The 15,337-nt window shown below is 37.9% G+C and overlaps 1 protein-coding gene across 2 annotated transcripts in view; it reads right to left on the bottom strand.

Annotated features, from left to right (window-relative positions):
* The window catches only part of kcnq1.2 (potassium voltage-gated channel, KQT-like subfamily, member 1.2), a 184,973-nt gene that overhangs the window by 163,223 nt on the left and 6,413 nt on the right, over positions 1-15,337 (bottom strand). For both annotated transcript variants that reach the window (XM_073472223.1, XM_073472224.1), the window contains exon 3: positions 4,937-5,027. In XM_073472223.1, coding sequence (XP_073328324.1) covers positions 4,937-5,027 — 91 coding nt within the window. The remainder of the gene's footprint in view (positions 1-4,936; positions 5,028-15,337) is intronic.

The following is a 15,337-nucleotide window of genomic DNA, read 5'->3' as shown; positions in this document are numbered from 1 at the left end:
GACAGCTCACATTGAGACAGGGTCAATGGCTAAGTGATTGAAGCCACAGGGGGGAGATGCCATCACACTGCTGCCTAACAGATAAGAAAGCTAAATAATCAACTTGGGTGTTGAGATGTTTTTATATTTGCAAACCTTTCTGCAGCACTAGAAGAAGACGTATATGCAACTGCATATCTCTTATGGTTGCTGTTTTTAAATTGTGTTCCAATATATGCCTTTGTGCATTTGTTTCTCTATTATGTGCATACATGTGCGCCTCTGTGAATTCATTAACCCTGTCTGACGGAGATCGTGTTCCTGGCCACCGTGTATGCATAATATTTAGCCACCATACTGTCTGTTAAAACCTAAGGCCATGTGGGTGGCCATCTCGCTGATTGCTTGAACTGGCTGCTCCCTGACCACCCCTTGTATGAAACTTAATACCATGAGCCCTGCTGCAATAACACAGCACCACAGAGCCCCAAAACAATGACCTGTCAGTCAAAGCAGACACTGTTCTGGCTGGCAAAAGTGTCGCTCTCATATGAGCACATAGAGAAAACTCACTGATGTGTACATTTAGTGATACTTTTGCAACAGTACAATAAAAAAACAACTTTTTTAATACCAACCTAAGGCCTCTATCAGGCTCATCATATTGATGGTACAGACAGACGGAGAGTTACTTTTTGCTGCTTTCGGAACAATCAGTTTGCCCATTTTCATTAATTAACCTTGTTTACAGCTTTAGATTTTGCGCTTGAGTCGTCTGGCCTGGGATCCCTATACCCTTTATTCATCTCCATGAATTGCTCATTTTCTGTCACTGAGTTAAAGACAAAGAGAGAGGAAGATAAAGAGGCCTAACTGGAGACAGAGACGGGCAGAAATGGTTCAGTAAGTCTCTATAACGTAGCCTGATAATCAGACTGAATTTCCATTTGGTTTCACTTCATTCATTCAGATCTGAATCGCTGAACAAATCGAAGATCTGGGCAGGCATTCAGAGGCCTGGAACCAAGTTATCTATAACATCCATTCCAGTTGAACTTGACCAGCCAGCCATAGCCTTATTGTTTGTGTAGGAAAGTAACAGACTATGTTTCAAGTCCCTCTCGCTGGGTCTGTATAACACTGTATAATCAGTCGTGAAGGGTGTTAATTGTGCTAACGGATGAGGTTCTACCTGCACAAATGTTTATATTCTTTATATTTTGGACTTTATAAAGTTGTATATTACACTGACAAACATTGCAATATATATACAAAGCCTCTGGTGTTATTTTATAACTGGGTTAATGACGTTCTTAGCATTCATTAAAATTTTCACACAGTCAGAACAAAACATCAGCACAAACACCAAACGCCCAACATCAATTCATCAAGTTTAGTAATTATGACATCTGGGTAACATTTGAAAGTCAAAGGCACACATGAATTTGGGGAATTTGAAGGGATTAGTCGTAATAATTCCATAAAATGGGTCATCCAGATGTTGGGGTGTTTTTGTGTGTGCATCAGAAACTGGCAGCTACATGTTTACTGAAAACAGCCGCCTGTTGGCGCAGCCATAATCTCGTCACGCCAGACGAGGATGAAGCTCACTGAAAGAGCTGCTTGGGAATTACGGTGTCAGACGAAAATGTGATTAGATTGCTTCATCTGTGTGTCCCACTATAAGAAAGGTGCACACACACACAAAGTCACACAGAAGCTTAACAAATCTTTTGAAACTCATCGATGGCACACAATCCAAAGTTACAAATAAATTATTAACGTTGGATTTCAGCGTCAATCACACTTAATTTGCACGTGCTGTGTCAGAGGTGTGGTGGTTAATAAGGTAGATTTACAGATATTAGAAAACATGTTTACTCAAATTTTTAAGATGTGACTGATAATCATGACACAATTATTACATCTCAGTTATCTACTCTCAACAAACAGTTTAGTTCCTTTTATGTTCTTTTCATGAGGTTTTGTTGTGAATATTATCTCATTATCATGGATTGTAAATATCCGTACACTGTTGTTATATTAAATTTGGTAACAAATGAATCACTTGTGGGAGCAATAACTGCTTCCTTCCAATTAGATTTCAATATTTCTCATATTAGAAAATAGTCTAATGGTGCCACTCAATAAAAGGTCAGAAAGTCACAAAAGTTTAATGTTTGCATCTATAATATGTGGCACATTGCATTGTGGGGTTGTTAGAAGAAAGGAGTGTACATGCCATGGACACAACTATTTTCGTTCCATTGTGGAAATTTGGATACATTTCCTCACCCAGAATCTGGACACTTAATGTTGGACAGTGAATGTAGTGCAACTTGGGACAGGGGCAACAACAGACTGGGAAATATGTGGAATGCTTCAAAAACACCTGTTTGGAACATTCCACAGGTAAACAGGTTGGTGATAGTGATTACTATCAGGTGATAGTATCGTGATTGGTATGAAAGGGGCAACCTCAAAAAGCTCAGTCATTTACAAGCTGGGATGGGCCGAGGATCAGCATTTTGTTAAACACATAATTGCATAACCGATATTACTACATGGCCTCGGGAACTAAAATCGTTGTCAGTAAACACAGTGTGTTTGCAAATGATTGCAACATGTTTATATTCAAGTTTTAAACAGTGTCTCAACTTTTTGGTATTGTGGTTGTATTGCATTGTATAGTAGATAGAGAGATTCATAGATAGCTTTAATTCTCTTGTTGGGGCATTATCTGCACCTGCTCTTTGTGTTATAGCTGTGTTGTGATTGTTTACCAATAATGAATTCACACTTTCACATTTGCTTCTAGTAAAATCCTCAAAGGGAATCCATTGTAGGTGTGTTTAGTGTACTTACATGTAGTGAGGGCAGAAGAATGGTTGAGTAAAATGTGTTTAAATTTTTAAAAGTGCGCTGAACAAGACTTGGGTAAAAGAGAGGATGAAGAGATCCATGCGACACATGTGTGTGTGACTGTGTGTGTGCATGCTTCTGTGCCTCCTGCCCAGCCTGGCTAGCTTTACTTTGGCAGCTGCCCTGAAGGCCAAATATCCTCAAGGACTAATGTCCCCTCTGCCTTCCAAAACAAGCAGCCTGTGATTCACGCATGTCAGCTAACCCTGAACTTTCTAAGTATAGCTACTACCACCACTATATGCCACCATGACACCACTAACGGAGCTCCAACCCCTCAAACACTCGCACACGTATGCTGGCACACAAGATAAGGTATTATCTTATCTCACAATTAATATTGAACTAAAACCACGCATTACAAATACACAAGCACACAGCCAGGTGTGCAAATAAGCAGAGTTTGACGATTACAGACTAAAACTAACCATAGTTTGTGTGAAGAAAATTCTTATTTCTATTTCTATGTCTTTATGTGATGACTACTGCTGGTCTCTTGAGTAATGAAGCTACAGAAAAAAAGGTGGATGGAGGAGAGAGAGAGAGAAAGAGAGTTAGGGATGATGATAGAGAGTATTTGGCTCTTCCTGGGTAAAAATAAATGAATAACTGTGATAGTAGGTCTTCAAAGGACACCGGCCAAAAGTTTACAGAACACAGTGTCCACTCTGTCCTCTGTTTGCCCCCGGGACTCAGGAGGTGGTACATGTGTGTATTTTGTGATTGTGTGTGTGTGTGTGTCTGTCTCTGTCTATGTACATGCAGCCTTTGTGTAAATGTCTGTGTAAACTGTGTGCGAGTACGCAGTAGCTACGTGTGTATTTATATTCACAGTGTGCCAGCGAAAGACAGATGATGCAAGCTCTTTGTAGAGTTTCCAAACAGCAGCCATAATTTTCTCTACCTGTTGCAAGCCCTGGATTTATTGCATCATTTAGCAGCCTTAACAGCCTTATAAGCCACAAAAAAAGCCAATTTACCAGCAAGTAGCAGCAAGTGCAGTCTGTGTGGAGCCAAATGATTGTGCATAACTAGTGTCATCCTAGCAGATTAAAAAAAAGCAGTCACATACTAAAAACGTGCACTATGTACACATTTTAAAGGGCTTTGGATGAAAGCAATACAAGCTGGCAGGTGTTGTGTGACGGCATCTGCAATAAGAGAAAGTGATTAGTCTTCTTTAGCTTTGTAATATCTTTGTGCTGAGGTGTAAGATGGCGGGTAGAATCCCTCTCACCAGAGATCTTCTGTCTCCATCATGTGGACACAGAAGGGTACTGCAGTGCAGCAATAAGAGCTTTAGATAAGCCATCGGTCAGCCCTTTCATTTAGTCTCTCCAATGAAATATATAGGAATTTTATCAATAAAGAAAAGATATTGTTACACAAAAAAACTAAAGTCTTAATTTCAAGAATGCATCACTGAATTAATTTTCTTAATATATAACCCCCTCATCAACAGATTTGTGTGCCAGTATGTGGGCTGAAATTATTTCCATCTTTAAATTATCTATTCAATCTAACAGGAGTCCTATGCAACATCTTAAAAATGCTTGTTTTGTGCCCCCACTAGTCCAAGGAAATAAGATAATATAAATTGGAAAAAAAAAGAAACAGGTAGCAAACGCCTGTGTTTAAAAAACCGAAACCCGTTACGTTCAACATGTTTTGCCAATCAGCTTGTTGGTTAATCCATTAATCAATAAATTGTTTCATGACTACCATTATGATGGGTTTTTAAAGGCCCTACATACCAATTTTTTCAATCACACAGGTGTTTGTGGTGCTGCTGTCAGTGTGTGTGAGTGCTGTTGTAGTGTGTTTTGGATAAAAACCTTTAAGACAGTGACTTATAAATCAGTTTGCATTATTTATGTAGTACAAAAGCTGATAGGAGCAGACCCTTGTAACTGATGCGCGCCTAAATGTACAATCAATGTGAGGGAATTATGAAGATACTTCTGGATTTAGTCTTTTTATGGTGTTCTGGGGAAGTTAAAGATATTTCATATATCAGTACATAGAAAGAACTCACCATCCAGAAGAGGGTTCCTGTGGCAAATTCTGCATATTGCTCTATAGTGGACAGGACACTGAAGATAAGACACACCAGGACCATAAGGAAGCTGTCGGGAGAGAAAAATAAGTTTTCTAGTCAGTCATCACCACATATCACTCACTGTCATGGTAATAAGAAAATACATTTAAAAACATATTTCTGTATATAATCATTGTTTTAAGAATCCGACCTTCGCTCAAGTGTCTATCCTTCTTATTTATGCCCAATTCATTTTGAAAAAAAAAGGATCAGTAGGCTTGGGCGATATCCAAAATTTTATAGAACAATATTGCCCCGCCCATATATATATACAGTATGTATGGCAAAGACAACATGTGCTCTCATTCAAGTCCCTTGGCTCGCCATTTTCTCCCGCTTTAAGCCTGAAAAATATTGCCAAACTGGTGAGTTGGCATTCTCCTTAGAATGTCTGTATGTAACCAACCAGCACCAAGCTCAGTCTCATTCCCACCTCGTCAAATATTGACACATGTTGCCTCCGCTGACGCAAAAGCTCAGTGTGCATTTTCTTTTTTTTAAACAAAAGCCCCAAGATGCCATAACAACTGTTCAATATTCAATGTTGTGAAAAATCTTGCATATGACTGCAAATATCGCGATATTCAATAATATCTAATATCAGCCAAAGCCTCAGGATCAGTCAAAAGGAAATTGGTTGGACAGCAAAATAATGAATCAGAAGCATACACAAATTAAAATCACATTAAGTTAATTTATGAATACAAACATAAACAAATAAAATATTAAGATGTAGATCATGGATAAGGTATCCATGTTTAAATGACCTTCTCCTCATAGAGTTTAGTTGACAGATGGCAGAAGGTATGAAAGCATATTCATACCTGTTGGTTTTAGCTAACGAGACTGCTGTAGACAAGAACCCCCCTACTGAGTACATTATATTTTGTTTTATAATGATGCACACCAACATGATGATTTCTAGCCAGTTGCCCCACAAAGATTGCAAGGTGCTCTCTCCATTTCCTCTTTGTCATCAATCTGCTTGTATTAACAGCTGACAGGATGTTTCCACATCTCTTAGCAACAGTGAAACATTCCGACGAGTGGGTCCATCTGTCAGTGTACATACATAGTCTACAAATATAGCCTTGTGGGTTGAACATCCACTACCGTCACACCTAAACAAAGGTAAAGGAGGGAAAAAAAGGCAGAGGAAGGAGGGAGAGGTGGACAGAGGGGAAGATGGGATAAAAGTGAGAGTAATGGCAGAGAGCAAAGCAGGGCTTCAAGTACTTTCAGTATCATAATCAGTCATCAATTGATTTACTGTATCTTCTTTTCTTTTTTTTCATAAAATGTCAGAATAAGTGAAAATATCCCTTATATTTTCCCAGAGCCCAAGGTGACACTTTACATTTCAGAGATAATCAATTTACTATCATTGATGAGACAGAAAACAGGCAAATCCCTTCATTGGAGATATTCTGTATAGTTGCAGGTTAATAATCAACTACTAGTCTGCTTAATTAATCAACTAATTGTTTCAGCTGTAGAGGAAAAATAAAAGCAAACAGCGGAGGAGAAGGGGTTGGAAGAGGAGGTAACAATATCTTGCTGATTACGACCCAACAATTGTCAATTAAGTACAGATTTGCATTTAAAAATATACAATCATAATAATGATAATCCTAAATACATGCAGTTTATGAGTGTTAGAAAATCTGGGATTATTTGATAGCTACGGTTTTTATTCATGGTACCTCAAAATTATTTTTATTGCATTTTATTTCCTTATTGAATTCCTCATCTAAAAATAAGTATCATTTACATTTACACACACTTATGATGCTTTGGTATTAAGTGTTTTATTGAGTAACCATACATTTATTTTGAGACATTTTCTGTTGTGTACACAACTGTGCTGTCCTCAGACTTTCAAAATGTTCAATAGCACATGAGGGGCTTTGCTTGGTCTTCCCTGACCCTGTAGGATTATAAATCAGAGTCAGTCATCTGCATTTTCACCCTGTCAGAAATAATCCTTGGAACACATCTTTTAAGTGCTTTTACATGACACAGTGTTTACATGCTCCATAATGTTCAAGCGCACTTTCAAAAACACACAGTAAAGGGTGCATTATGATGGATGCTGTGAACTACAAGCAGGATTACATGCCATATGCTGGAAGGGTTATGTAAGTATCTGTTGTTTATCATTATTCATGTAACATCCTGTACAAAATAATGCACAGATGTATATACGCCCACACAAAAGAAAGCTGAATTCACTGAGGCCACCATGTCATTTCTCTTTTTTTCTTTGAGTATTCCCAAAAGAGAAGCATATCACTAAATCAGACATCCATGTGAGCCACAGCTGTACATTGACCACCCGTCTTATCCTGTACATTTAAGGAAAGAGGTAGAAGGTGTGGATTGTGTAAGAGATTAATCTCATGTCTGTCCTCTCAGGTGGTAGAATGAGCGACAAAGTGGGGTGATGGAGGGTAAGGCTCCTAAAGAAGGATTCCCCGTACACAAAGACTATGACACATTGGCCAGATGGGACAGTGATTTTACTCAGGATTACTACTCAACACCACACAAAAACACATACACATATATATACACACACACTCGTCTACACAGTCTCTTCCTCCCTCTCTTGGATTCTGCTTAAACCAGAAACGCAAGTGAAACGCAAAAGCACTGGATGATGGAACATACTGTTCTGAGTGTATGACTGGACCCATAAGTAAGCCAGTCACCAACAGGAGGGTGAGCTGAGGTGACATCATCCCCTCCAATTTACTGCTCTTTGCTTCACAATACTGGACAAGATGTCCAGTGTTTGCGTGACCGTCCAGCCTCCAACTAAATCAACAAGTCACATCTTAAGATGCTCAGGTGAGATTTCATGGAAGGACACGCTCTTGATGTAGTGTCCTCGACATATGCGACTGAAGGAAGTCAAATACAAACAGGATCAGGTTGCACAGATGAAGAATGACTCAGTTGTATTAAAGCAGTCACAAACACAAGGCCGTAAAAGGCAGTTGTATTGCTCAATTTAAAGTGTAGATTTCAAGAAATAAAGGTTGAGCGCAAAATTGAAAAATAAAACAAATAAAAAAATAAGCAGCTTTTCTTGACAACTGCTGCCTTCCAAAAAAAATATAAAGCAGTGCCTGGATCTGCCACAAAAATAGATACTTTAAGCAGATAAGAGCATAGAGCACACATACAGGTCAAGATTCAAAAGGGGATTCTCAATTAAAACCTTTACCACTGTCACATGCATTTTGCTAGAACAGTATTTCCCACTGATCTGGCTTGTGCAGTGATTGGCCGGTGGGAATAACAATCTCTTTAATACTTTGTTGCCAGGCTCCCAGGCAGTGGCATTACCAGCCTTTTGGGAAGGAAGAGGCCAGACAGACAGAGCAGGTTGAGAGGAGGGCAGGTAAAGTCAACTTAAATCCCATTTCCGATTTGTTTAAAGAAGATCATCTTATAAGGATAAGCATCAATATGATGTCATAGTCATGTAGGCCACTGAAGGTCATGTAATCCGCGTGTTTTCCTTCAGCACATGAGGCTATGGGATATGTTTTGTTTTGGAAGGACAGCAGTACATTGCAATATCCATGAGACTCGACATATTGCACCGGCAGTGGGATAAATGCTAGGATTCACTGGACAAGCCATGTAGCACAAGGCTACAGCTAATTCAAGGTTCTACAAAATTGTTTTTTCCAAGCAAGCTCAATGAGTATATGGAACCACAGGTAGAAAAAAGTATGTAGTCTACAAAATATAACATTTATTTAGTTATGTCTATATATTTAGTTCATCAGGATAAGGCTGAACAAAGATTTTCTGAGTGAATCATACAAACAAACATGAAGTCCAATTTCCACTCATTTATTTATTGTGTTCTGGGTAAATCTTTGTTAAAATGTCCAAGTCCCATTGTACTTTGTCAAGCTCTGGAACCCTAAACACAGTGTTGTGAGTGAGTTAATGATTTCCACTGAGTGCCAGCGAGCTACAAGAGGTGAGCTTCAAAACAGGGTTGCTTTGATTCAATTTCAGTGAGATCTCACAGGGGTATCACACATCAGTTGTGTAATGCTTCTGTTGGTTAAAAGCCTGCCGCAAAAACATTTTTAGTGATTGAAGTGATTGTGATTGAAATCTCCCACTATGAAACTGGACAGTCCTTCAAGACCCTCATATGTCACCATTTGTCGTGACGTTTATGTAAACACATATGACCGGTCATTTCAGACATGCCATCTTTAGCTGTGTCGACTTTTATTGCGTTAAAAGTGGCAATCCTTGGATATCACAGTGCCATTTGCATTATCATTATCTAAGATAAATGGCAAAAATAAAAACAGCAATTTGTACTCATCTTCAAGCTATTAAACAAGTCATCAATAAAAAAGAACACTCTTCACTATCTGGCTATTTTGCCCTACCGCTGTATCCCAACAAAAAAAGGCTAAGGGTAGGGCGTAGCGGTAGAGGCAAAAGGTGGATTGGAATTGGGCCTTACATCCCTTTCTTCATGATTATTATACAAAACACAGGAGGACAGTAGGCCTAAATCAAATATATTTTAGGAAACCATTAAAGCAAAGTTGTAATGTAGATTTGACTGCAGTTTGTAGTAAACAGGAGATGATAATTTTCAGGAACAGTGAGTAGTAAGTTGCAATATCTATACTGTTCTAATAAAGGAGGTCACAGTAGTTTGATGATGTCCTAAAGTAGAGTGGGATCATGGGAGATGATGTCTTCAGTATTAAACAACCACCACTGCCGATGAAAATCGACCTGGCAGAAGTGTTCACAGACAAGGTGATGTATTAAAGTTTTATTCACGTTATTTTTAGTCACTTTCTTCCTCACTCTCACGTAACATCTGGTGTTTCCCCGGAAGTTATAGACAAGCAACCAATCAAATGATCTCTGTGTTTGAACATTGTAAGTACGCAACTCAACAAGTTCTAGTCAATTTTAGACATTGTATTGCAAAAATTGTACATATTATATCTTTGAACATGCAAACAAAATATCCCTTACAGATTACTTAAAGTTTGCCACCAATTTCTCTTCTTGACACATAACAGGTTCCCATTAATAAACAAAACAAAACCAAACACATGACCCAAATGTTTTAAAGTTGTGCATTCAGTCAGGGTGTGTACAGATAGTAGCTAGTCTGGAGTGATTTAGCATTTTCCTAATGTCATATACTAAAGCCGTCTGCACTGACACCACTGGGAGGTGTTTTCTGCAGACAGGACTGGGTCACTCACAACCATTAGCCAACCTTATTTAGCCAGGCCAAAACCCCTGGGATCTGATTAAAACAAAACAGCTGGGGCTTTAGCGTAGAGTATTATTGACTGCGGATCTGTCCAGCTCCACTAAAATAAGTACAGCGTAGAGCTCAATCAACTGCGAAACTGAGGCAATATAAGCTTGGGACACATCAACTAAATACAGACAGCAGGGACTATGTCATCTAAAAGTCTGGGTGACAAAAATGTTTACACTCGAAGATTAATTCATGCACATTAATAAATAGAGTATGCAAACACACAATTTATTTGCCCACACAGTAGACTGTATTTTTCACACATGCAAAATAATTTTCAAACAAAACACGCCCCCTATAAACTAAAAACTTACAAGCTTTCAGGGTGAAAAGTTCAACTAGTTTTTCCAACATTATCCAGATGGCCTGTTCATCACTGAGGATCATTACATACACATTACCTGAACAGCAGTTCCATAACCACAGTGTCTGTAGCCATAACAGAGTCTGACACAAAATTAAAGCTGGTGTCTGTCGACAGGTGAAGTAGTATATTTAAAGGTAAATGTTAGGGCTGGGCAATATATTGATATTATATCATTATCGTAATATGGCCCAAGTTTGATCTTTTCCTGGTTTTAAAGGCTGCATAACAGTAAAGTGAAAGTACTAGTTCTTATACCTGCCTTTAGCTACTTAGTCATCATATCCACATTACTGATGATTATTTATCAAAATCTAAGCATACAAATATTTTGTGAAAGTACCAAAAGTCATCCCAATATTGTCCCAATATCAATATTGAGGTCAAAAATATTGTGATACTTGCTTTTGTCGCCCAGTCCGAACATTTATGAAGTGCTTTTTAGGAGATTTTAAAATATCTAGATATATATCATTCATGTCATTAAGGCCATGTTGCCCAGATTTCAATGTTGAGTAATACAAAATGATAACTAGTAAGACAATCTTAATGTTTGAGAAGCGCAAATGTTTCGATGACCTATAGTTAAGTCATTATCTTTATATAAAATTATGATTAATTTTCTGCTTACCAATAAATACATTAATCAACTCATCATTTCTGCCTTAATTGATTCTGTGTGCCAAATAAAGTTAGCCAACCGACAGTAGCACCAGCATGCTAATATATCACTTTTAGCTTTTTGGACAGCAGTTTGTTGCTTTAAAAATATTTTATCAGTGTTTATTAGGGCAGATGGTGCTATGTGCCAATGGTTGGGTGAGCATTCAAATAAACATCAAATTAATCTCATTCAACAGTCTGATTCAGTGGCTATCATCTACTGACAGTTACAGATAATACCTTTCATCATTCCTACCATGACCTACTTTTGACCTACTTGTAAACATTGTCACCCCTTCTGAATGTTTGATACCTTCAAAACAAACCACATATTCACATTGTATCTGTTTTTCTTCTTGTTTTTCTAGATCCCCTACAAACTGCAACTGAAATGAAAACCACTGGTATCAAAAGCTTTATAGGATGTAGAGAGCAAATATACTAAGTAGTATAATATCTGTACATTTGCCTTAAACCACTTTATTATATAGATGAGTGTATGAATGAAGGCAAGTCAATGGGTTTGTCAAGTGGGCACCTTCTCCATTACTAGTTTTACATTGAATTGGACCATTCTTGCATCCCAGAATTACCTCCCAACCCTCTTTGTCTACACACACACACTCAATACTGCCCTCCAAAGCAAAATTTGTACCATATGTTCAAACCTGCCAGGCCTCGGGCCTACCTAGCCTGTATCTCTAAAACCACTATGACCATAAAATTAATTATGAAGGTTACCAAATATCACATTCAGGACAAACAAATATGAAGTTTTTCAAGCAACATTTACGATCACAATCCAACAGTTATTTTCAGCGTTAGCACCATCTTACCCATACAAACCAGAAAAAAAGCTATCTCTTCAATGTCTTGAGACATTATAACTCCAACTTAAAGATTCTACATAAGCTTTACCCAAAACGCTCGCTTCCTTCTCTGCCACAGCCGTTTACTAGCCTCCACCTGTAGGCACTGAGTCAAATCCAAGTATTAAGTAACCTCACTTTAAAATCACTTACAGGTCTGCATACTCAAGGCGGACTTAACTCCCATAATGTTTACGATATTTATAAAACACTGAGATAACTCTTTAAGTTTTTAGCCTGAACACCTCTCTATTCTGAGCCGGATAATGAACATTCAACAAAAAAAGACCTTGTGACTTTAAATAGTACAAACTGAAAGCCAAATTGCCCTGACCATCAGTGCTAGCAAACATGGTCAGAGACAGAGGTGCCTTCCACAAGGCTCTTTACTGACCCCCCACCTCCCCATCCCATCCATGGAAGAGCTTAGGGTGGATTACACCACATCAGCCACCAGCCACAAACATGGATATTCCATCCTGGCTTAGCTATCATCTTGTCCACCAAATACTTGGAAAATAGATATAAATCTTCTTACAGGTTGGAGGGCAAGATGAATGAATAGAGATATAGTTAGAAGGGGTATCAGACAATAGAAGCAGCGTCATTCATGACCAGTTACTTCACCCAGTATATGTCATAGTCAGCATCAGCGACACACAAAGCCAAAGCCTGACACACTCAGCTCTCAGTTAAAAAAGTTTAATATCTGTATCAACAGCAAAACCGGTCTGGGGACGGCCAAGACAACTCAGGTTGTAAAATGTACTGGTTTGAGTTTAAAAATGACACACTGGGGAGTTATTGGAAAAAATGCATTATTTTCATATGTTTTGTTTTGTAAAGAGAATAATATTCACAATTTATAGTTTTTGGCAGGGTGATAACTGACTAACTGATGTAAAGATTTGGGTATCAGAGCTGACAGGCACACCTTAACTGCCAAGAAGAAATTGGACTAAGCAAGAATATTCCTTTAACTCCAGGAGTTTGAATTTAACATTTAAAGCTTACATTTTACATTGTGCATGCTTTTTAACTTATAATAGAATTGTACTTTAAAATGGATCTGGTCAATAAATGAATGGAAATCAATTAGAGGTCATCAATGCAACAATTATAGATTTTGATGGTACAACTATAGTCTGACAAAATTCTCGGATTCACGCTTTAGAATGCATATATTTGATAAGCAGAAGTTTTATTGTATTTTGTCCCCACAACATTTTTTGTTTGCTTCTTGTTTAACCATTGCTGTCTTTTGAAACAGAAATAATACAGCAACCAAATGATGCAGTACTAAATAATAAATCAAATTAAACAAATAGTCAGGTCAAAGTGCAGATTTAGTAAAAAATGAAAGAAAGAAATTAAAAACATCTCCTATGAAGCTGCACTGAAAGCCAAACTCTTATCTCTCTGCTACTTCGAAAAATAATGCACCGTAATATCCCTTTGTTGAGAGGGAGAACAGAAAGCAGAGTATTTATGGCTACAAAATCTTGACATTTAAAACTGCTGTCTGAGGATTTTAGGACGATATATGTTTTGTAGCAGGAAAAAGCCGCTTGTTGATTTATCAACCACAATCCCTCTGCCGCAAAAAATTAAAATGAACAAACTTTAACTTTTGGATAGCTGAACATCAAACCTTAAATTAAAAACTACTTAGATAAACACATAAATCAGTCATGTGTTTCCCTGTTTGACTGGTGGAGGCTGTACACTATTGGAACCAAGTTCAATTAGTACTGCTAATTTGTGAAATGTTCTATTGGTGCCAATTAATCGGCCAAACAGATTAATCAGTCAGCCTCTAAAATCAATAATTCAATATGTTCAAAATACTCTTCAGATCACTATGTGGGCTGCTTTCCTGCTGAAGTACAATAAAAGGTGAGACCTGTGGCAAATACATTTGTTCTTCTTTCACCTTTAATGTTCATGCACATTAAAGGTGAAATGAAAATAAAAAAATAAATGTAACTGGTGTTATCCTTTTAGTTGCTAACTAGCCTTTAAGAAGTATCATAATTTGATTTCACATTATACCAAGTGCCACTTTTTCAATTGTTGAACAACTTCTGGAGAACATGGCATTGCAAAACATTTCCCAGCTACTGAGAAATGGAAGTGACCTATACAGCACACATCGTTCAGTCAGTAATCTCTTGTAAGCAGATATCCATCAGGAGGTTTCCTTTCTGCCCTTTCCACATAGATGGAGGGGATTCACTATAGTTATTTCAATAATCTGTCCAGATATAAAAACACATGACAGAATCAAGGATTCCAGACAACATCTGGCCCTCTCTCCATTTTCACGAGGATAAACAGGTGCAATGCTTCTTCCACTGCAAACTGGTTGCGGTATAATGATGTCAAAGTAAAAATTACCTTTATCAGATAATGACATTTTGATTATAAATACTGTCAGTGGAAAAAATAAGGGTTGTTTTTAACAGTTAGTAAGCTGGTCACTGTTTCTTCTGCAGTTTTAGCTCAACCTTTATTCTCTCAAATGATTTTGTACTTCTTGTACTACTACGTCTGCATCGGGACACGCTGTAAGAAACTGAGCTGTTAGATTTGGTGGATAAGAGGTATGGTTGTAATCTGCTTGTAGTATGAGAAGGGCATTTGGACATCGTGAGGACATACATGTTCATTCCCTTGGGTTACGTAAAAGACTCAGAGGGAGTGGCCCAAACGTGAAGGGGATCATTGCCTCAGGTTGTCTGTGTGAGTCTGCCGGCCATTGCATAAGACTCTTTTTCGAACACTCTTTTCGTAGTCTGTCCTGAGTCCAAGGGATTTCTACCCACTCTGACGAGCTCTGTCGTCATTAGTGTGCCGTGTGCATGTATGTTTGTGTTTCAGTCTGGGGTTGGTAATATTGCATTCATTTAGTGTAAATGTGTTTATATTAACAATTCATTGTTTTCCAACATCAGGAGGAGAGAGAAGGCTCCCTGATAACAAAGTCTGTAACTGAAACTACTTAAATTTCATTTAATTATTTATTCTTTAATTAGTTTTATATGAGAAATTCTTCATTAAATAATTATGATTTTTGTGAAGCGCTTATCTAAAAACTAAGTTTACAAAGT

Source organism: Pagrus major, chromosome 8, assembly GCF_040436345.1.
Source record: "Pagrus major chromosome 8, Pma_NU_1.0".
Lineage (NCBI taxonomy): Eukaryota > Metazoa > Chordata > Actinopteri > Spariformes > Sparidae > Pagrus > Pagrus major.
Note: the sequence above shows the minus strand (reverse complement) of the source record. Positions and strands in the feature narration are given on the sequence as shown.